This window comes from Prionailurus bengalensis, chromosome X (assembly GCF_016509475.1).
Source record: "Prionailurus bengalensis isolate Pbe53 chromosome X, Fcat_Pben_1.1_paternal_pri, whole genome shotgun sequence".
NCBI classification, from domain to species: domain Eukaryota; kingdom Metazoa; phylum Chordata; class Mammalia; order Carnivora; family Felidae; genus Prionailurus; species Prionailurus bengalensis.
Genome location: NC_057361.1, coordinates 47,244,886 through 47,269,431, shown reverse-complemented (window position 1 = coordinate 47,269,431; position 24,546 = coordinate 47,244,886). Strand labels below are relative to the sequence as shown.

The 24,546-nt window shown below is 40.0% G+C and overlaps 1 protein-coding gene across 4 annotated transcripts in view; it reads left to right on the top strand.

The window, feature by feature from the left end:
* PHF8 (PHD finger protein 8) overlaps positions 1-24,546 on the top strand; it is a 93,172-nt gene that overhangs the window by 11,493 nt on the left and 57,133 nt on the right. For all 4 annotated transcript variants that reach the window (XM_043569770.1, XM_043569768.1, XM_043569769.1 and 1 more), the window contains exons 3-8: positions 10,152-10,237; positions 10,613-10,721; positions 16,421-16,581; positions 17,438-17,579; positions 18,995-19,181; positions 21,686-21,848. In XM_043569770.1, coding sequence (XP_043425705.1) covers positions 10,152-10,237; positions 10,613-10,721; positions 16,421-16,581; positions 17,438-17,579; positions 18,995-19,181; positions 21,686-21,848 — 848 coding nt within the window. The remainder of the gene's footprint in view (positions 1-10,151; positions 10,238-10,612; positions 10,722-16,420; positions 16,582-17,437; positions 17,580-18,994; positions 19,182-21,685; positions 21,849-24,546) is intronic.

Genomic DNA, 24,546 nt, shown 5'->3' with positions numbered 1-24,546 from the left:
TTCTCAATCAATATTTATTAAGTTTATGCATTTACTTTATTAACAAATATTGGTTGAGTGTCTACCATGTACCAGGCTCTGTGGTACATGTTGGGGACAATTCATCTTAATCTTGAGACCTGGTGCTGTGATAATTTGCCTCTTCACTAAGGAAGCAAATTAGCATCTAGGACCCTTGGTCTCAGTGATAATTATTGAGACAGTGCAGCCACAAGTCTGATTTTCATCCGTCTGTCTTCCTGATGTGAGGAATTATCTAGCCCAATGAATGTTTGTTGAATTGAGTTGAAGAATAAATAAAACAAGACTGGGAGATGGATAAGGTAAGGACTTCTGGTGAATGAGATCGATGCTGTCAAATGTAGTGGGGCAGGTAGCAAGTGAATGAGCAGTTGTAAATCCATGTGACGAGTGCCAAAATAGGGATAGTGTTTCGGGGGGAGTGCCATGGCAGCAGGGAAGAGGAAGAGCAGGAATGTTTTAGGCACAGGGAGCCATGTGTGATGAGACCCATAGAACTGAAAGAGCATGGCATTGAGAGTCCAGCTGGCTTTTCAATTTTTTTTTCATGTTTGTTTATTTTTGAGAGGGGGGAGGGGCAGAGAGAGAGGGAGACACAGAATCAAAAGCAGGTTCCAGGCTCTGAGCTGTCAGCACAGAGCCTGACATGGCTCCAGGTTCGAACTCACAACTCGTGATATCGTGACCTGAGGCAAAGTCAGACCCAGCTGGCTTTTAAGAGCAGGGCTGACGTCATGGGTGTGTGACCAGTCACACAGAGCCTCATATTTGGAAGGGGACACCATGCTTGAGGTTTAATGTTTTGTGGTTGTTTTGAAATTCTTAATAATTTTACCTGTTTGTATGTGAAATTTATGTTTTGCATGTGAAATCCAGTGGGACAATGGATTGTTTCTTAGGGACTTAGAGCTTTAGCTCACATGTGGTCCTACCTCCTACTGCCTCCCTACTCCCTGAACAGGTTCTCAGTTGGTTGCCTGGGGCACCAGGTCTGGATGCAGGTGCAAGAGAGTCAGTTGAGTGCATGCATCCTGTGCACTGAGTCACAGGGTGTGGCCTGTACTTCCCCTTTGAGTATCCTCATGCCCAGGGAGCATGACAATAAATAACAAATAAAAAGGCCTATGACAAGTTGAGAGACTGTGGAAGAAAGGAAAATAGATTTTTTTCCTCTGTTATGAACAAGAGGCTCCTGATTTTCATTTGCACCAGGCCTTATAAATTATGTAGCTGACGCTGCACGTGAGAAGCCAGAGTTGAGGCCAGAGAGGCAAGGCTTGTAGACCATGGTAAGTTTATACTTTAAACGTAAGAAAAATAGGAAGGCTGTGAGTGGTTTTGAGCAAGGGTTGACAAGATCAAATGGGTGGGTTTTTAAAAAGATTATTTATTTGTTTATTTATTTATTTTGAGAGAGAGCACACGTGCATGTGCTCACACACATACGCACGCACGCACAAGCAGGGGGAGGGGCAGAGAGAAAGGGAGAGAGAATCCCAAGCAGGCTCTGCGCTGTCAGCGGGGCTTGAACTCACGAACCGTGAGATCATGACCTGAGCTGAAATCAAGAGTCAGATGCTTAACCTACTGAGCCACTCCAGGCGCCCCTCAAATTGGTGTTTTTAAAAGTGGTCCCTTTGACTGTAGTGTGGAGGGCCAGTTGGGTGAAGACAGAGTAGAGGCCAGGAGCCCAGTTGGAGGGCAGGACAGTAATCCTAGCTGGAGATAACAGGGGCCTGGATTAGGGCAGGGGCAATAAGGATGACAGAAGGGCACAACTGATAGCTAATCAAGAGATAGAATTGCTAGGACATGATAGCTTGAATGATACAGAGCACTTTCTACGTAAGAAGCAGTGTTATAAACACCTTCTATGGATTAACTCATTTATTTTTGATAACAACTTTGTGATGTACATACAATTTTTATCCCCACCTTAGGGATGAGGAAACTGAGGCACAGAGGTAACATGCTCAAGTTCCCATACTAATAAGTGGCAGTTACAGCTAGGATATAAACTCAGGCAGTCTGAGGTTATGGTGCCACTTGCCAAGAGAGGGAGTATGTTGGGGGGCAGGCCGAGGGAGAAATTGAATTTGGACATGTGAAATTTGAAACATGTAAAGAGTCTATCCAGTAGAAGAACCAGGAAGCATTTCTAGGGAGGGGTCTGAAACTCAGCAGAGAGATCTAGCTTGCCGTCATAGGTGCATAAGGGGCACATTGAGCCCTAGGAGTGAGATCGACAAGGGAAAGTGAAGAGAGAAGAAGGCCTAGGAAGCATCAACATTTAAGGAGTGGACAGGACAAAAAGGGTGCATTGGGAGACAGAAGGAGCAGCCAGAGACATAATTAAGATCACATCACATCCCTGCTTACAATTCTCCTATGGATTTCACCCAGTTCTTCACTCAGGAAAAGCCAACATCCTTTACGATGGCCTATGAGACCCTACTATGTGAGCCCATTACCTTTCTGACCTATTACTGTCCCCCTTACTCTCTATTCCAGAATACTGTCCTCCTCTGTTGCTTCGGTAATCTGGGCACACTACTACCACAGAGCTTTTGTACTTGCTATTCTCTCTACTTGGGATGCTCTTCCCTCATATCCATATGGCTTGCTTCCTTACTCCCTTCAGGTCCTTATTCAAAAGTCATTTTGTCAGTGAGTTCGTATGTAAGATTTCAGTACCTATTGGCTTCCTTAACTAAAATTTCAATACCATTGCTATCCCCTTACCCCACTGTGTGTGTGTGTGTGTGTGTGTACACACATGCACATATATTCCCCTTCCTGCTTTATTTTTCTACTTGGTTCTTCTCACTATTATACAATGTATCTCACTGATTACGTGGATTTATTTTGTTTCTTTAAAAAAATTTTTTTTACGTTTATTTATTATTGAGAGAGAGACACAAAGCGTGAGCAGGGGAGGGGCCAAGCGATGGAGAGACACAGAATCTGAAGCAGGCTCCAGGCTCTGAGCTGTCAGCACAGAGCCCAACGTGGGGCTCGAACCCACAAACCATGAGATCATGACCTGAGCCAAAGTCGGACGCTTAACCTACTGAGCCACCCAGGCACCCTGGATTTATTTTGTTTCTTGTTTGCTTCTGCCACTACAATGGTATCAGCTCCAGGAGGGCAGGGATTTCTGTATGCTTTGCTCTATGTCCTTACCTCCCTAGCAGTTGGACCAGGGCCTGGAAGATGCTCAGTAATGGGTTTTAAAAAAATTTTTTTTTTAATTTTTTTTTTTCAACGTTTATTTATTTTTGGGACAGAGAGAAACAGAGCATGAACAGGGGAGGGGCAGAGAGAGAGGGAGACACAGAATCGGAAACAGGCTCCAGGCTCTGAGCCATCAGCCCAGAGCCCGACGCGGGGCTCGAACTCGCGGACCGCGAGATCGTGACCTGGCTGAAGTCGGACGCTTAACCGACTGCGCCACCCAGGCGCCCCTAAAAAATTTTTAATGTGTATTTATTTTTGAGAGAGACAGAGTATGAGTGGGGGAGGGGCAGAGGAAGGGAGACAATCTGAAGCAGGCTTCAGGCTCTGAGCTATCAGCACAGAGCCCAAGGCAGGGCTTGAACTCACAAACTGCGAGGTCATGACCTGAGCTGAAGTTGGACGTTTAACTGACTGAGCCATCCAGGCTCCCCTCAATAATGTTAACTGAAGAAATGGACATCAGGCAAATGGAGTGTTATAGAAGTCAAGGGTAGAGAACTTGTCAAGTGGGGAGAGAGCAGAGGGTCAGCACTGTGTGCTAATACGGCTAAGAGATCAAGTGAGATAAAGGAGAGGAGTATTTATTGCATGTATCAATAAGGAAGTCAGAACATTGATGAGCTCTGTTTTAAAGAAGGTGGGGACTAAAATCAGACTGCAGCAGGGTAAGAAAGTATACATAACAACTCTAGAAAATTCCTCTTATAAGTTTGGCTCTGATAGAACATCTCTGAATAATACCAGGTGGCAAGAAGTAGGTAGACTTTTTAGTGTATACAGTTTTGTACCTTTTGAGTTTTGTGCCATTACTAACTGATAACTATTCAAATAAGTCAGTATCAACCTGCATACAAAGAAGATATTTGGCTGTGAAGTGGCAGAGGGGCAGACAGGAGGGAGGGTCTTATCTTTTATAATTGTTTAAATGCTATTGTGAAGGAGATGGAAGGGAGGGAGGAAGAGGTTGAAGATATTGAAGAAAGAAGGGATAATTGAGAAGATTAAAAAAAGATGGGAACCTGGGTGGAAAAGCCAACTTTGGAAAGATTGAAGGATATTTCTTTCATTGTAACCAGAGGAAAGGATGGGTACAGAAGGAGGTAGATTTGGTGTGGAAAGTTGAGATAGTTCCCATCTGATTACTTCATCTTGTCTAAGAAGTAGGCAGGGTCATTTTCTGAAAGAGGAGGGAGGTAATGGGACCATGGATTTGATATAACCACTGTGAATGATGGGAGAGAGAATTGAGCAGGGAAATATAGGAGGATTCTGAGGAAACATGACCCAGATATTTTTTCAGTAGACTTTATTTTTTAGAGTAGTTTAAAGTTCACAGTCAAATTGAGAGGAAGATACAGATATTTCCCATATTCCTCCTGCCCCCACATGTGTAGCCTCTCCCATTATCAGCATTCCTCACCAGAGTGGTACATTACCATTGACAAACCTACACTGACACATGATTATCACCCAAAGTCCATAGTTTACAACAGTGTTTACTGTTGGTGTTGTACATTCTCTGGGTTTGGACAAATGTATAATGACATGCATTCACCATTATAGCATTTTAGTATCATGAAGAATAGTTTCACTGCCTTTAAAAATTCTCTGTGCTCTACCGATTCATCTCTCTCTCCCCTATAACCTCTGGCAATCAGTTTTTACTGTCCCCATGGTTTTGCCCTTCCCATAATGTCATATAGTTGGAATCTATAATGCATAGCCTTTTCAGATTGGCTTCTTTCACTTCATAATATGTGTTCAGGTTTCCTCTATGCCTTTTCCTGGCTTGATAGCTCCTTTCTTTTTAGTGCTGAATAAACATTTCATTGTTTGGATATACCACAGTTTATCCATTCACCTATTGAAGGACATCATAATTGCTTCCAAATTTTGGCATTTATGAAAAAAGATGCTATAAACATCCATGTGTAGGTTTTTGTTCAGTTCCTTTGAGTAAATGCCAAGGAGCATGATTGATGGATTGTATGTTAAGAATATGTTCAGTTTTTTAAGAAATTGCCAAACTGTCTTCCAAAATGGCTGTACCATTTTGTATTCCCACCAGCAGTGAATGAGAGTTCCTTTTGCTCTACCTCCTCATTAGCATTTAGTGTTGTCAGTGTTCTGAATTTTGGCTATTCTGATAGATGATGTATAGTGGTATCTCATAGTTTTGATTTTCCTAACATATGATGTGGAGCACCTTTTTATATGCTTATTTTCCATCTGCATATATTCTTCGGTGAGGTTTCTGTAGAGATCTTTTGCCCATTTTTAAATCAGGTTTGTTTTATTGCTAATTTTTAAGAGTTCTTTGTATATTTTAGATAGCATCCTTTATCAAATATGTATTTATGCAGTTGTTTACTCCCAGTCTTTGGCTTGTCTTGTTTTTCTCTTGACAGTATCTTTCAAAGATCATATTTTTAATTTTAATGAAGTCTATTTTATCAATTCCTTTTTTCATGGATCATGCCTTTGGTATTACATCTAAAAATAATTATTGCTATGCCCAAGCTCATTTAGATTTTTATCCTGTGTTATATTCTAGGAGTGTTGTACTTTTGCATTTTACATTTAGGTCTGTGATCCATTTTGAGTTCCATTTTTGTGAAGTGTACAAGTTCTGTGTCAGGATTCATTCACTTGCATGTGGATGTCCAGTTTCAGTACCATTTGTTGAAAAGACTATCTTTTTGCCCCATTGTACTACCTTTGCTCTTTGTCAAAGATTAGTTGACCATACTTATGTAGGTCTACTTCTGGGCTCTCTATTCTGTTTTATTGATCTGTTTGTCTATCTTTCATCTATACCACACTGTCTTGATTACTGTAGCTTTATAGTGAGTCCTGAAATCAGGTAGCATCAGTCTTCCAACTTTGTTCTTTTCATTCGATATTGTGTTGACTATGCTGTGACTCAGATATTTTGGACAGTGTGAATTTATTGTGGTGCTGATCCAGTGGGTGATTTTTCTCCAGCCATGTCCAATGGTCCAGTGTTAACATAGTTGGATTGAGCCAGGGTTGGAATGTGCACGTGGGAGTGATGGAAAGGCAGTGGGGCAAGGGAGTTGAGGATATCTGTTGGAGAATGGCTGAAGGGAGGAATGCTGGAATCTAAGCTAGATGGGGAAGAAGGGTGAAGTTAAGAATAGATGAAGAGGTGAAAAGTAGGCTCAAGGGATTTTGAGAGCAAAGAACAAGTGTAATGAATAAGAGCTGGATGATTATATTTGTGGTCACAAGTATGCTGTATGAATTTCATATTCTAGATGTGGAGTTATTGCAAGTATTGACAAGGGCTGGATGATGACCATGAGATTTGATAGCTGAAAGGGAAGTGGAGACACCAGCCTCTGAAGATAAGGAGGTCAAAGAGCTAAGAGGCCAGTGTGTTGGGCCTCTGCATCAGTACTAACATCATGTAGGATGTTGGCAGGACTTGGGATGGAGAAGAATCTGTGAACAGGTTCTTAAATGAGTGAAAGGGGTATGTTGGGGAGCTGAGGAGCTGACAGTGAAGAGGAGTGGAAAGAGGCATGTCTAGATGATATGAAGCTCAAAGGAGTAAGAGATCTGGGGCACCCGGGTGGCTCAGCTGGTTAAGCATCTGACTCTTGATTTCAGCTCAGGTCATGATCTCGTGGTTCATGGGTTTTAGCCCCTCATCAGGCTCTGTGCTGACAGTGCAGAGCCTGCTTGGGATCCTCTCTCTCCTTCTCTGCTCCTCCCCCACTCGCTCATGCTCTCTCTCTCAAACATTTTTTTAAAAAGGAGTAAGAGATCATACACAGGGGTAGAGGAGAGATGATCTCTCACTGGAGAGTGAGGGGAATGTCTGCTTCCAACACAGCCCTGAGTTACATAAGGGTCTGGTAGAATGCATAACTTCTGCCTGATTGGGGTTCTAGCACAGTGCTTCTTAGATGTTCTGTGGCGAAGGACCGGGTTTGTCTGTTTTTTAAAATTTCCAAACAATAATGGACACAATTATTTGGTACAATAAAAAATGAATTACTAGAAAAATGGATGAACCAAAAAAGCTATACAAAATATAAGCCCCAATTTCTTATTGTTAGATTCAACAGACATAAAATTACTCAGCCAAATTGTCATAAAAGTTTGTGGATGCTCATGCTGACTTTTTGTACTTATTACAGACCTGTGGTGAACAGTTCACGTATGAGCATTAGTCTGTGGACCACACCGAGTAGCACTTGTATAGAGAAGATGGCTTCTCCTAGGAGAAGCTGTGGTCAGTAAGCCAGGAAGGTGAAGAAGGGGTTTGTTGAAGGGGTTATGAATTAGATGGGTTTGTTTACCAAGAAATGGGGTTGCTTGGGGATACAAGAGAAAAGTTAGGAATGTTGATGACCAGTGGATGTTTGGGGGTGGAGAAAGTACACAGCTATATGGGATGAAAGTTCAGGAGAGAGGGATGACTAGTGGTTCCTTCTTGAGCAGTGACCAAGGCTAACGGGTGTGAGACAGAGAAAGCATGTGGTCTGACAAAGTGAGTTAATGCTACAAGGTCTGGGGAATATATTTAAAGAAAGTTTAGGCAGGTGAAGGGTGAGATGTGCTTCTCTGTGCTCACTGTGCTAAGCACTTTATTATTTTATTTATTTATTATTTTTTATTCTCAAGTTAGTTAAGATACAGTGTAGTCTTGGCTTCAGGAGTAAAACCCAGTGATTCATCACATATGTGTAATATGTGCTCATCCCAACAAGTGCCCTCCTTAATGCCCATTATCCATTTAACCCATACCCCCACCCCTCTACCCCATCAACCCTCAGTTCTCTGTATTTAAGAGTCTCTTATGGTTTGCTTCCCTCATTATTTTTCCTTCCCTTCCCCTATGTTCACCTGTTAAGCTTCTCAAATTCCACATATGAGTGAAATCATATGATATCTGTCTTTCTCTGGCTATTTCACTTAGTGGCAAGATTTTATTCTTTTTGATCATTGAGTAGTAGTTCATTGTATATATATACCACATCTTCTTAATCCATTCATCAGTTGATGGACATTTGGGCTCTTTCCATAGTTTGGGTATTGTTGATAATGCGGCTATAGCCATTGGGGTGCATGCACCCTTTCTATCAGCATGTTTGTATCCTTTGGATAAATTCCTAGTAGTGCAATTACTGGGTCATAGGGTAGTTCTATTTTTAATAAAAAAATTTTTTTCAATGTGTATTCATTTTTGAGAGACAGAGACAGAACGTGAGTGGGAGAAGGGCAGAGAGAGAAGGAGACACAGAATCCAAAGCAGGCTCCAGGCTCTGAGCTATTAGCACAGAGTCCGACGGGGGACCTGAACTCACGAGCCATGAGATCATGACCTGAGCTCAAGACTTTACCAACTGAGCCACCCAGCCGTCCCTCTGGTTTTAATTTTTTGAGGAACCTCCATACTGTTTTCCAGAGTGTGTGCCAACTACTTTAAATACATTATCTGAGCCCTTAGAAAAACTCCACCAAGTTGATGTGATATCCCCAATTTATTGATATGCAGCAGATTTACAGACACAGGATTAGCAGTTAGCAGTTGGGACAGGGGTGGGGTCCTGATCCCAAGAAGTCAGTTTGTGAGCATGATCTTGGAGGAAAAAGTTGGAGTTCTGCCCTATTTTTATGCTCCCTGCTGTGTGTGGCTGACCAAGGATTTTAGGAGTTTAATCTTAGCCAGAAGTTATTAGGAGGGCTGCTAATGACTGGTGAGGAAGGATTTACTTTTGTGAGATGAACATCTCACATAAACTTAAACTCAAATTTTCAAAATTAAATGAACTTTTTTATACATTACATTATGAAATAAGTAACATATGTTCATTGTAGAGCATTAGAAAATACAAATAAGAGAAAAATGACCTGTAATCCTTCACTCAGAACCACTGTTGATTATAAAATACTCTTTTCAGTCCTTTTCATTTAATCAAGTAAAATAGTTCAGTAAAGTTTAAAGTTTTGATTATATGTTGAAGTCAGAATATTTTAGATATATTGGTTAAATTAAATTTTAAAATTAATTTCACCTGTTTCTTTTTACTTTTTTTTTAATTTTAGAGAGAATGAGTGTGCACAAGCAGGGGAGAAGGGCAGAAGGAGGGAGAGAGATAGAATCGTAAGCAGGCTCCATATTCAGTGTGGAGCCCGACATGGGGCTTCATCCCATGACTCTGGGATCATGACCTGAGCCGAAATTAAGAGTTGGGACACTCAACTGACTGAGCCACCCAGGCACCCCTCTTTTTACCTTTTTAATGTGATTATTAGAACATTTAAACTTATATATCTGGCTTACATTATATTTCTGTTGAACAGCACTGTTTTAGAATCTCTTCTAGCTTTTACCATTCTAAGTCTTTTTTAAAAATGTTTTAAATGTTTATTTATTTTTGAGAGAGAGACAGTGTGAGCCAAAGAGGGGCAGAGAGAGGAGATACAGAATCTGGAGCAGGCTCCAGTCTCTGAGCTGTCAGCACAGAACCCGATGTGGAGCTCAGACTCACGAACCGTGAGATCATGACCTGAGCTGATGTTGGATGCTTAACCGACTGAGCCACCCAGGTGCACCCCCATTCTGAGTCTTAATGAAGCTTTGCTGTCTGTACATTTTTAGCTCTGTCATAATTGTTGTAGACCAGTGTGGTCCAATATAACTTTTTGCATTGGTGAAAGTGTTTGATAATCTGCCAAGTACGGTAACCTCTAGCCACATGTGGCTACTGAGCATTTGAAATGTAGCTAGATGATGCAGGGACAGCATTTAAAATTTTATTGAATTAATTTAAATGTAAATAGCTATGTATACTGGACAGCACAGTTCTAGACCTTACGAAAAATAAAATTTAAACGTTGGCTGTTTTTCTCTTTTCTAGTTGTGTTGGCGTTGAAGAAGAGAAAGCTGCTGACATTGACCTCTACCACTGCCCCAACTGTGAAGTCTTACATGGGCCCTCCATTAGTAAGTACATCTTGGAGTTTTCAAGAGAAAGTGGTCCAGAGGTGAGACAAAACGAAGGAAGCTTAAAAGGAAGATTGCCTTTGTCTGAGCGCTTGGGAAATAGCAAAAGCCTGTGTAGGCCCAGCAGGTTAGCAGCTGCCCCAGTGAGAGGGCAGAATTGCAGAGCTTTACCTCCCTCTCTTCCTAGGGAATTCCCAGAGGAAGCACCAACCTCACCAGGAACTTTTCCTGAGTATGTGAGGGCCTCGTTGACTTTAGGTGCTCCAAGGGGTTGTTAGACTGGAAGGGAAGCAGGATCTGCTGAGGCCTTTGCTCTTGGAACCCTACATAGCTCATGGCCATTCTGACTCAGTCTTGTGTCTTTCTCTGGCTTAGTGAAAAAACGCCGTGTATCTTCGAAAGGGCATGATACACACAAGGGGAAGCCAGTGAAGACCGGAAGTCCTACATTCATTAGAGAGCTCCGGAGTAGGACCTTTGACAGGTGAGGGTTGGTGAATGCCAGGGCTCTGGGAGGCTAGGATTCGTTTCTTCCCAACTTTGCCACTGGCTGTCTCATTAGATGCCTCCCCCATTTAGGAATGTTCCCTCTGGGAGGAATCTTCTCTTTTAGTCATTTTTCTAAGAAACATTGTTAGAGTTTCATCCTACATGCAGAGTACATTAAGGTCCACTTGTAAAAACTTTTGTTAGATTGGGAGTCAGTTTTCACCTGTTAGAGGATATTTGCATGCACCCAAGGAATGCTTCAACTAGGAGTCTAAAGATCAAAAAGTTTAATTCTCTCATTGTAGACAAGAGGAAACTCTTTAAAAATAAAAAAAAAATATGTTCGGTCATGTATTTCTTTTAAATAAAAAAAGTTTTCTCCCTTTTAATGTGTTTTTTAAAATTGTTTAATTTTTATTTTAAAATTAAACTCTGTGCCCAACTTGGGGCTTGAACTCACAACCCTGAGATTAAGAGTCACATGCTCTACTGACTAAGCCAGCCAGGTGGTTTATTTTTACCTTTTAAAAATAGTAAAATGAGCTTATTAAAAAGAAGTTCCTTACACAAAAATAATGAATTAGAAAAAGTAATGAATAAAGCACTCACTTTTGCTTGGTTTTTAATTCATGCAACCATTTTCAGCTTTCTTGTAATTGAAATGTTACTTAGAATTATGTGTTTCTTCACCTTAATATCTTTTGATTTGTTTGTTCAGAGGCAGTGAGTCTCCTTTCTGTCCCAGACCCCTCAGATCCCTTCTTTAGTCAACAAGTTTCTTGTACATTCTTCCAGAAATAGGTTTTACTTATGTAAATGTGTGTGTGTGTGTGTATCCTACTTTTCTAAAAAAAGCATAAATACACTCAGTGTTCTTCATCTTGCTTTTTTTTAAACCTAAATTATATATCTTGGAGCTCAGTCCATACCAGCACATACTGGTGGTTTTCATTCTTTTTCATGGATGTTTAGTATTCCATTGTATGGATATTTATTTATTTATTTAACCAATCCTCTATTGATGTACACTTAAATTGATTCTAGTATTTTGCTGTTAGAAAAAAATGATGCAGTGAATGTCTTTGTACTTTTTTGCATATGTGGATTAAGTATATGTGTAGATTTACTAACTAAAAGTGAAATTGTAAGACTAATGATTATCTGCTTTAAAAATGTTTATAAATGTTGCCAACTTGTTTCCAAAGTGACTGTACCATTTCTTATTCCCACTAGATAGTGTGTGAGGATGGCTGTTTCCCTATATCCTGGCCAACACTGTTTATTATCAAGCTCTTTGCCTTTCCGATAAGATAAAATATGAAATGTTTCCACTTGCATCTAGTTATGAAGAAGGCACATATTTTTGTGCCTTTGTAAGTCATCTTTATTTCTCTGTTTATTTCCTGCTTATTTGACAATTAAAAAAAATTTTTTTTTCAACGTTTATTTATTTTTGGGACAGAGAGAGACAGAGCATGAACGGGGGAGGGTCAGAGAGAGAGGGAGACAGAGAATTGGAAACAGGCTCCAGGCTCTGAGCCATCAGCCCAGAGCCCGACGCGGGGCTCGAACTTACGGACCGCGAGATCGTGACCTGGCTGAAGCCGGACGCTTAACCGACTGCGCCACCCAGGCGCCCCGACAATTTTTCTATTGGGTTACTGCCCATTTTTTACTGATTTATAATAGATTTTCTTACAGAAAATTTTATTTAAGCATTTATTTGTTGAAGTATAATTAACATACAGTATTATATTAGTTTCAGCTATATAATATAATGATTTAGCAATTCTATCCATTACTTAGTTCTCATGATCCACATATGAGTAAAATCATATGATATTTGTCTTTTTATATCTGACTTATTTCACTTAGTATTATACTCTCTAGGACCATCCATGTTGTTGCATATGGCAAGATCTGATTCTTTTTATGGCCAAGAAATATTCCATTGTATATATATACCACATCTTCTGTATCCATTCAGTAATATTCCATCATATATATACATATACATATATATATATATATATATATATACCACATCTTTTGTATCCGTTCATCTATGCAGGGATATTTGGGTTGCTTCTGTATATTAGATATTGTAAATAAGGCTACATTAAATAATGAGATTATCACCTTATAACTGTCAGAATGGTGAGAATAAGAAAGACAAGAAATGACAGGTGTTACAGAGGATGTAGAGAAAAAGGAACCCTTGTACACTGTTGGTGGGAATGCAAACTTGTGTAGCTACTGTGGAAAATCCACATATGCAAAAAAGTACAAAGTATGGAGGTTCCTCAAATAATTAAAGATAGAAATTTTTTATGATCCAGTAATTCTACTACTGGGTATTTACCCAAAGAACATGAAAACATGAATTCAAAAAGGTATATTCACCCCTATATTTCCTTGTAGGAAATTTTAATTTTTATGTAGTTAAATTTATTTATTGCTATTTTTAATGACTAGTGGGCCTTGTCTCTCCCATATTTTTTCTACTATATGGCTTCATTTTTTCAAGTTTTTATTTAAATTCTAGTTAGTTAACATATGGTAAAATTGGTTTAAGGTGTAAAATTTAGTGATTTATCACTTATATATAACACTCAGTGCTCATCACAAGTGCCCCTCCTTAATATCCATCACCCATTTACCCCACCCCCCACCCACATCCCACATGCACCTCTCTCCTTCAACCCTCAGTTTTCTATAGTTAAGGGTCTCTTATGGATTGCTTCCCTCTCTTTTTTTCCCCCTTCCTTTCCATATGTTCATCTGTTTACTTTCTTAAATTCCACATATAAATGGAATCATATGTTATTTATCTTTCTCTGACTACTTTGCTTAGCATAATACACTCTAGCTTCATCCGCATCATTGCAAATGACAAGATTTCATTCCTTTTTTTTTTAAATTTTTGTTTTTACATTTATTTATTTTTGAGAAACAGTGAGACAAAGCATGAGCGGGGGAGGGGCAGAGAGAGAAGGAGACACAGAATCCAAAGCAGGCTCCAGACTCTGAGTAAGTGGTCAGCACAGAGCCTGATGTGGGGCTGGAACCCACGAACTGTGAGATCATGACCTGAGCTGAAGTTTGGCCCTCAACCGACTGAGCCACCCAGGCGCCCCTTCTTTTTTTTTTAATTTTATATATTTTGAGAAAGAAAGAGATCACTCGTGTGTGAGCAAGGGAGGAGGAAGAAGAGAAGGAGGGAGGAAGGGAGAGAGAGAGAGAGATTGAGAGAGAGAGAATCTCAAGCAGGCTCTGCACTGTCAACACAGAGTCCAGTGTGGTGCTCAGTCTTGCGATCTGTGAGATCATGACCTGAGCCAAAATCAAGAGTAGGATGCTTAACTGACTGAGCCACCTAGGCACCCCAAGATTTCTTTTTTTTTTTGATGGCCGAGTAATATTTCATTGTATATATACACCATTGTATATATGCACTACATCCTCTTTATCGATTCATCAGTCGATAGACTTGAGCTTTTTCCATAGTTTGGCTATTGGTGATAATGCTGCTATAAACATCGGGGTGCATATACCCCTTCGAATCAATATTTTTGTGTATTTTGGGTAAATAGCTAGTAGTGCAATTGCTGGGTCATAGGGTAGTTCTATTTTTTATTTTTTTAAGGAACCTCCATACTGTTTTCCAGAGTAGCTGCACCAGTTTGCATTCCCCCCCAACAGTGTAAGACGGTTCCCCTTTCTCTAAATCCTCACCAACATCTGTTGTTTCCTGTTTATATTTAGCCATTCTGACAGGTGTGAGGTGGTATCTCATTTGGTTTTGATTTGTATCTCCCTGATGATGAGTTATGTTGAGCATCTTTTCATGTGTCTATTAGCCACCTATATGTCTTCTTTGGAAAAATGAACAAAACTAAAAGGCAGCCTGTGGAATGGGAGAAGATATTTGCAAATGATGTATCTGATAAAGGATTAGCATCCAAAATCTATAAAGAACTTATCAAACTCAACACCACCAAAATAAATAATCCAGTTAAGAAATGGACAGAAGACATGAACATTTTTCCAAAGAAGACATACAGATGGCTTCATTTTTTTTCAATTTAAATGTTGATCTATCTAGAATTATGTAAAGAGAAAGATAGACATTGAGCTTAATATTTTTCCAGTTGCTTGTTCCAACACAACTTGGTCAAATAGTCCATCTTCCTCCAACATGATTTAAAAAAATAAAAACTCCTGTTTTCTAGTTAATTACATACATGTGTTGAGAAATTGGTTGTAAAAATTGTTTTTTAATCAGTCTTTCATTTTTTATTTTTTATTTATGTTAATTCCAGTATAGTTAACATACAGTGTTCTGTTAGTTTCAGGTGTACAGTATAGTGATTCACCAATTGTATACATTACTCAGTGGTCTTCAAGATAAGTGTACTCTTAAACCCCCTTCACCTATTTCCCCCATTCCCCCCACTTACTTCCCCTCTGATAACCATGTTTATTCTCTGTAGTTAAGAATCTGTTTTTTGATTTGTCTCTTTATTTTTCCTTTGTTTGGTTTCTTAAATTCCACATATAAGTAAAATCATCTGGTATTTGTCTTTTTCTGACTAACTTACTTCACTTAGCATTATACTCTGTAGCTCTGTCCATGTTGTTGCAAATGGTAAGATTTCATTCTTTTTTATAGCTGAATAGTATTCCAATGTATATATATGCCATTATATGTATGTGTGTGTGTGTGTGTGTGTGTGTGTGTGTGTGTACACACACACACACACACACACATCTTCTTTATCCATTCATCAATTGATGGACATTTAGGTTGCTTCCATAATTTGACTATTGTAAATAATGCTGCAATAAAATAGGGGTACATATTATCCTTTCAAATTAGTGTTTTCATATTCTTTGGGTAAGTACCCAGTAGTGTGATTACTAGATCATATGGTAGTTCTGTTTTTATTTTTTTGAGGAACCTCCATACCGTTTTTCACAGTGGCTGCACCACTTTGCATTCCCGCCAACAGTACATGAGGGTTCCAGTTTGCCCACATCCTCGCCAACACTTGTTGTTTCTTGTGTTTTTGATTTCAGCCATTCTGACGGGTATGAGGTGATATCTCATTGTAGTTTGGATTTGCATTTCCCTGGTGATGAGTGACGTTGAACATCTTTTCATGTGTCTATTGGCCGTGTGTATGCCCTCTTTGGAGAAGTGTCTGTTCATGTCTTCTGCCCATTTTTAAATTGGATTACTTGCATTTTTTGTGTGTGTGTTGAGTGTGTAAGTTCTTTATGTATTTTGGATACTAACTCTTTATTGGATATGTCATTTGCAAATCAGTCTTTTTTTATTTGCCAGTGTTTTAAATGGGTGACCCTGCTCTGGGTTAGAGTAAATTAACTAAAATTGCAGATACATCTTTTCTTTCTGGGCAGGTTATTGACTGATTTCTTCTTTTGCCATTCAGAGAAGAGTATGCTATTAACAAGATATCCTTGGGTTAGCTCCCCACCTCTGCCAGTGACCTGGTTTCTTACCTTGCATAAGTCATTTCTTCCCTGGCACATGAGGTATATGTCATTAGTTTACAGTCCACATTAAGGTCTGCTCAGGAAGGCCCCACCCCTTGGGTGAATGGCAGCATCAAGTGAAGCCTTTAGTGTCAGTGCCTCTGGGGCTCAGGCTTTCTCTCATGTGGCCCACAGCTCAGATGAAGTGATTCTGAAGCCCACTGGAAGTCAGCTGACTGTGGAATTCTTGGAGGAGAATAGCTTCAGTGTGCCCATCCTAGTCTTGAAGAAGGATGGATTGGGGATGACGCTGCCTTCACCATCATTCACTGTGAGGGACGTGGAACACTATGTTGGTAAGAAAGATGAACTATCCTAACTGTGACATCATTCACTCCCATCAAGACCAGTGACCCTTTGCTTCCAGTCTACCTTTGTATTTCTTTTCTAGCCATCTTGGGAATATGAGGTAAAGTGCTTTGCCCGGAGTCAGTCTTTGGCAAAACTAGAACCAAAATCCTGGTTTTCTTTTCCTCCTTAATAGGCCCCGAGCCCCCAGGCTGAGCCCCACTTTTTTTTTTTACCAGGGAAATTCCAGGGATCATGGGAGTCTCCCTTCTTTTTTTTTTTTTTTAATTTTTTTAACCTTTTTATTTATTTTTGAGACAGAGAGAGACAGAGCATGAATGGGGAGGGGCAGAGAGAGAGGGAGACACAGAATCGGAAGCATGCTCCAGGCTCCGAGCCATCAGCCCAGAGCCCGACGCGGGGCTCGAACTCACTGACTGCGAGATCGTGACCTGAGCTGAAGTCGGACGCTTAACCGACTGAGCCACCCAGGTGCCCCAGGAGTCTCCCTTCTTTTGAGATAAGAAAGCCTCTGATTTTTGCCCTCATGTGCCATTTGTCTTCTGGGCATTAAATTTCGGGGATAGGAAGAGAAGTGAGGGAATAGGCCCAGGCATGTGGATTGTATCATGAGTGAGACTGTATGTCAGGCAGTTGTGTTACTCTAATAGGCCTGGACCCAGCACATTGGTGTAAGGAGAGCGTGAGGGATTCCTACATACATACATACATACATGCATACAAATACAGTGTGTGCGGTGAGAAGTTTTGAGTGTCAGTCCATTCTAGGTACAGGTGAAGGGGGGAGGGAGGCTTCCCCGGTCCCTGAGACCACTTGGTGCAGAATCTATCTTTTTATTCTAGGTTCTGACAAAGAGATTGATGTGATTGATGTGACCCGCCAGGCTGACTGCAAGATGAAGCTTGGTGATTTTGTGAAATACTATTATAGTGGGAAGAGGGAGAAAGTCCTCAATGTCATTAGTTTGGAATTCTCTGATACCAGGTAGGAGGAGCAGGGGTAAGTAAAAAAACCTAACAGAGTCCCTGGAACTTGTGATATACTGAGTATAAGTGTTCCTTTTTCCCTTCCTCTTGGTAGTTTCTTCCTTTGGGATGATGAGCTGGTTTATACTTTCTAGGGTAGCTGTTCCCATTATAACAACCAAATTATATTTCTCTTCTACAGTTTCTAACATTGGATAGATTATACAGTAGCTATTTTAATTAATTTTTGTCTCCAAGACTCAGGACAGCTTTCTTAGACTTTTTTTTTTTTTTTTTTTTTTTTGGTATTTAGATTTTGGTGTGGCCCAGTATAGGTCCTCTGTCCCTGGAAATAGATTTACTGAATATCCCCCAAGTAGTTTCTCTAAGGGTAAGGTTACTTAGATATAAAAGAAAAAAGAGCTTTTTATAACCTTTTAACCTTCTATCTGGACTCATGCACTCAGTAGATACATGTAGCCTTCTCTGTGCTCAGAAATGCGGGAAATTTCCCAAATTGTAACATATCTTTTTGCACTTAGAAAACTTATTGTCTGATTATGTACTTTTTTAACTTTTAATTTTGACATAATTATAGATTTACAGGAAGTTGCAAAAATCTGTACAGAGTGTCCTGTGTATTCTTCAACCAGTTTCCATCAATGGCAACATTTTAAATAACTATACAGTATTAAAATCCTTGCTGTTGGTATTAACATCAGAGTTAACAACATGAGGGTTTTTTTTTTAAAGCTGTGTTTGTTTGTATCTCACTTCATCTTGAAAGGCTATTTTTGAGGTAGCTTACAGAGATACAGAGAGGAAAGAACAGACAAAACTGGCACAAAAGGAAAATAAAAGTGGAGAAATAGGATGCATCTGGTGGGTAATCTGCACACAAAATGCGTGTATGAGTGTCTGGATAGTTGTTAGAGAAAGACTGTAGCGTTTTCAGTCAATTTCCTGAAAGTAAGGACAAGGAAGGAGTGCAATATCATAAGGTTTGTGGTTTTAGGTAAGATAAAAACAACCAGATGTTGGGGAGAAACACTACCTGAAACTGAGCCCTTGAAAGGTTTCTCTAATGGTTCCTCATAAAGAAGACATTAAGACATGGGGACAGTACAATAACTGTTATTGACTCTGTGCCAAGTGAGTGGACCTGGGTGAAGGGAGTTATGAGCATTTTGTGGAGGAAATGACCTCCTTTGACTGGGGAATGCTGTGGAGCTGGGACTTGGGACTTCTAGAGCTGAGTGGAATGAGGATGCTGACCAGACTTATAGAAATAAGTATCCTATGTGCCCTTGGGGATCCTGTGGAAAGGACTTCTTTGTCTTATTTGACTCTCACTGGGATGGGGAGCATTTTATTCAGGCTTTAATCTTTAATTCCCAATCAGCTGACATCTGTTCTCCACCCCTTCCTTGCTAGGCTTTCTAACCTTGTGGAGACTCCCAAGATTGTTCGGAAGCTCTCGTGGGTGGAGAACTTGTGGCCAGAGGAGTGTATATTTGAGAGGCCCAATGTGCAAAAGTACTGCCTCATGAGTGTGCGGGATAGCTATACAGACTTTCACATTGACTTTGGTGGCACCTCGGTCTGGTACCATGTGCTCAAGGTAGGAATGAATGTGGCTTCTAGAGGCAGCCTGGCCTTGGGCCGCCCTCTTTGTTTCACGTGGCAGCACAGAAGAGGCTGCTGAGGTCTACCTGCCTCCCAGATTCTGTTTGGGTAACATTTCCATATAACTACTCTATCAGGGTTGGGCACTAAGTGGATATGCCATATAAACTGTCTCTACAGTTTTGATGCTTAACATTTTTTTGAATAACAGCAGATGCCTAAGGTTTTCTGGCTGTTAATTGAACCAATCTATACTCCTATGACTATGTATGGAAATGTTCATATTTACTGCAGATTCTTGGTAACATGAGAAACTTCCCATCCCCCATCCTTATTGAGGTATAATTTATACACCATAAAATTAATCTGTTCTAAATGTATAGTTTGATGAGTTTTGACATTGTATGTAGTTGCATAACTGCCACCACCAAGATAGAGCATATATATAACAAGTTTTTTTTAATGTGTATTTATTTATTTTGAGAGAGAGACCATGTGCAACAAGTAGGGGAGGGTCAGAGAGATAGAGAGAGAATCCCAAGCAGGCTTTGCACTGTCAGCACAGAGCCCGATGTGGGGCTTGATCTCACGAACAGTGAGATCATGACCTGAGCTGAAACTAAGAGTTGGATACTTAACCAATTGAGCCACCCAGGTGCCCATGACAGGTTTTTTTTTTTTTTTAATGTTAGCCTTCCTATGGGTAGTTTCCCTTTTAGTGATTGTTTCAATTTTGTAATTAGCGTATTGATTATCAGTGACTATGAAGGATTTTTAAAGTCTGGAAAACAATTTTTTTTTAATCTTTATTTATTTTTGGGAGAGAGAGAGAGACAGAGACAGAGACAGACAAGAGAGCAAGTGGGAGACGAACAGAGAGAGAGGGAGACACAGTATCCGAAGTAGGCTCCAGGCTGTCAGCACGGAGCCCAACCCAGGGCTTAAACTCATGAACCGTGAGTTCACGACCTGAGCTGAAGTCAGATGCTTAACTGACTGAGCCACCCAGGCGCCCCTGGAAAACAAATTTCTTAAGTAATTTTGATTCTTTTCCAGCATCATACTATTTATTTTTCTTATCAGAAATGCCAAGGAAAGAGCAGAAGACTTGGATATGGCTCTTGTCCAAATGATCACAAATCCTAAACTAGTTGTTTCCACTGGTTTATCATGAAATTGGAGCATGTAAATCACTGCTATGCAAATGTTAGATTTAACTTTTTCATTTTAAAATAATTCCTTTTTGTTTTTTAATTTTTTTAACGTTTATTTATTTTTGAGACAGAGAGAGACAGAGCATGAACGGGGGAGGGTCAGAGAGAGAGGGAGACACAGAATCTGAAACAGGCTCCAGGCTCTGAGCGGTCAGCACAGAGCCTGACGCGGGGCTCGAACTCACAGACCGCAAGATCATGACCTGAGCCGAAGTCGTCGGATGCTTAACCGACTGAGCCACCCAGGTGCCCCAATAATTCCTTTTTTATAGAAAAATTGCAAAAATGGTAGGAAGAATGCCTGTGTGCCCTTCACTTAGATTCCCCAAATGTTACATTTTATTATATTCATTCTATAAAGCAAACATGATAAAATAGTTGTATATATATATATATATTTTTTTTTTCTGAAACATTTGAGAGTAGTTGCAGACATGTGTCCCTTTATCTTATAATTCAGTGCATATTTCTTGAAAATAAGGGCATTCTCGTATATAACTGCAGTATAGTTATCAAAATCAGAAAATCAATATTGATAGGATACTGTTATCTAATCTACAGATCTGAATGAAATTTCTCCAATTGTGCAATAGATAATTTCTAGTGTTATTGCTCTTCTACATTGAAATTTATTATCAGGAAATATTGGTTAAACTAATCAGCTGTAGGTTGAGGATATTTTTGTGCTGGTGGGCTTTTATTTCTTTTTAACCAAATAATCTGGTGATTGTCTAGGCAAAACATAATTAGGAAATAAAATGTTTTTCCAACAGATAATCGCCTAACATATAATCTTTTAGAAGTCCTTGGGCAATTACTGAACTTTTAAACTTTTATTAGCTTTGATTGCAGGTGTGAGAAGGAACACTCTCTGTAAATGGCATTTAAAGGCAAATTCAATTTTCTCATCAGTAATGTGGCCTTAAATTCTCCTACGGCTAGTAGTATTGATCTACTCATCTATAGAGGCCATTTTTCATTTGACTTTGTATCTAAAGTAGAAGCTTTTGGTGTATATTTGTCCTAAGTTGAACAATTTTGTTTTGAATGCCCTTTCCAAATCATTTTTTGTCAATCTTACAGAGGCCCAAAAGCACAAAGTACAAAAGGAGCTTTTGAAGTTTTCCAAATCCACATAAAAATGATTACTGGATGGGTTTGGGGGAGAATCTGTCATATTATGTGGTCTTGGAGCATGGGAGAGAAAATATCCTTTTGGAGACCCTCTGGAGGATTTTTATGGAAATTGTTGATATTTTTGGCACCTAAACCTGTTTTGTTTCAGGGTGAGAAGATCTTCTACCTGATCCGCCCAACAAATGCCAATCTGACTCTCTTTGAGTGCTGGAGCAGCTCCTCTAACCAGAATGAGATGTTTTTTGGGGACCAGGTGGACAAGTGCTATAAATGTTCCGTGAAGCAAGGACAGACACTTTTCATTCCTACAGGTCTTCCCTGGGCCCCCTCTGGGAGGGTTTCAGGAGGGCTGGAAGAGGAAGGGAGGTTGTGGTACCAGAGGTAGATCCTTCCTATAATATATTGATCCGATTATGTGGGAAAACCCTCTCATATCAGCTGATGACTCAGAATTGGACCTTAAGAAAATGCATGTGATGGCTAGTAGGCAGCATAGTTCCTTGGGGAGATTGCAGGTGGGAAGGTACAGGAAGAGGTTGATGGACCTCTTGCACTGGGCTATGCCAACTTGGTGGACAGGTAGAGAATAGGTCTCTCAGCCCCATGGCTCTAGGAATAGTGACTGGGAGGCTGGCATTGCAGTCTATAAATCAGAATTACCTGGGGTGGGGGTGGGGCTTCCCCCCCCCCCCCCCAAACAATACATGCCTAGGCTTTACCCCTAGCATTATGGATTTTTAGGTCTGGGGTGGGATCTGAGTGTATGTTTTGAAAAAGTGCCCCCAGTTGTCTCAATTTGGGGAAGGTGACATCTTTACCATGTTGAGTCTTTGATGAACCCAGTATGTCTTTCCATTTATTTAGATCCTCCTTGATTTCTTTTCTTTTAGTTTTTTAATGTTTATTTCTTTTTGAGAGAGACAGAATGCAAGCAGGGGAGGGGCAGAAAGAGAGGGAGACACAGAATCCAAAGCAGGCTCCGGGCTCTGAGCTGTCAGCACAGAGCCTGACACAGGGCTCAAACTCACTAACTGTGAGATTAAGACCTGAGCCAAAGTCAGACGCATAACCGACTGAGCCACTTCAGGTGCTCCTTCCTTGATTTCTTAAACTTCATTCTTTGATTTTAGAATTAATGTTAAGTTTTCTCAAACCTTTGGTAGAATTCTCTAGTGCAGTCACATGGACCTGGAGATTTCTTTTATGGGGAAGTTTTTAATTAACATTCAATTTCCTTAAACTTTAGTAGGTTATTCAAATTATCTGTTTCATATTGGGTGAGCTATGGTAGTTTGTGCTTTTCAAGGAATTGGTCCATTTTCTCTAAGTTGTCAAATTTATGTATGCAGAGTTGTTGATTGTATTTTCTTATTATCCTTTTGATGTCTTCCAAGTCTCTAGTGATATCCTCTGTTTCTTTTTTTTTAAATTTTTTATGTTTATTTATTCATTTTGAGAGAGAGAGCAGGGAGAGGGAAGAGAGAGAGAGAGAGAGAGAGAGAGAGAGAGAATATCCCAAGCAGGCTCTGAGCTGCCAGCACAGAGTCCACCTTGGGGCTTGATCCCACTACTGTGAAATTATGACCTGAGCTGAAACCAAGAGTAAGATGCTCAACTGACTGAGCCACCCAGGCACCCTGATATCCTTGGTTTCATTCCTGGTATTAGTTTTTTGGGCCTTTTCTTATTCTGTGTCAATCTGATGGAGGTTTGTCAATTTTTCAAACTTTTTAAAGAAACACTTTCTGTCTCAATTGATTTTTTTCTGTTTATGTTTTCAGCTTCATTGATTTCTGCTTTTATCTTTGTTTTCCTTCCTTCTGCTTGCTGTGGGTTTATTTTGCTCCTTCCAGTCTTGAGACAAGAGCTTAGATTATTGATTTCAGACTTTACCTCTTTTGTAATGTAAGCATTTGGTGCTGTAAGTTTCCCCTTCAGCACTGATTTAGCTGTGTCATATATTTTGATATGTTCAGTTTTCATTTTCATTTAGTTAAGTGTACTTTTCAAAAAAATTGGTACTGGGGCGCCTGGGTGGCGCAGTTGGTTAAGCATCCGACTTCAGCCAGGTCACGATCTCGCGGTCCGGGAGTTCGAGCCCCGCGTCGGGCTCTGGCCTGATGGCTCAGAGCCTGGAGCCTGTTTCCGATTCTGTGTCTCCCTCTCTCTCTGCCCCTCCCCCGTTCATGCACTGTCTCTCTCTGTCCCAAAAATAAATTAACGTTGAAAAAAAAAATTTAAAAAAAAAAAAAAAAAAAAAAAGAAAAAAAAAAAAAACAAAAAAATTGGTATATAACACACACCATACAACTTACCATGTTAAAGAGTGCAGTTAAGTTTAAAAAATATATCCACAATGTCGTGCAGCCATCACCACTATGTAATACCAGAAAATTTTCATCACTTCAAAAAGAAATCCTGTACTCATTAACAGTTACTCCCCATTCCTTCCACTCCTCCTCTCACCCCTGTCAACCCACTTTTGTCCGTTCTTTGTATATGGATTTGCCTCTTCTATTTCATACAAATGGAACTGTTCAATATGTGGTCCTTTGTGTCTGGCTTTTTCACTCTGCAAAATATTTTCAGGGTTCATCCAAGTTATAGCATTTGTCAGTACTTAGTCTTTAAATGGCTGAACAATATTCTACTGCATGGATATACCACATATTGTTTATCCTTTCATCATCTTATAGGCGTTTGTGTTGTTTTAAGTGTTTTTTTTTAATTTATGTTTATTTTTTGAGAGAGAGCAAGAGAGAGTGCAAGCTGGGGAGAGTCAGAGAGAGAGGGAAAGATAAATCCCAAGCACGCTCCATGCTTTCAGCACAGGACCCGATGTGGGGCTCACTCCCACAAACTATAAGATAATGACCTGAGCCGAAACCAAGAGTTGGACGCTTAACTGACTGAGCTACCCAGGCGCCCCCACTTTTTGACTATAATGAATAATGCTGCTATGAATGATCATGTGCAAAGTTTTGTGTTAATGTATATTTTCAGTTCTCT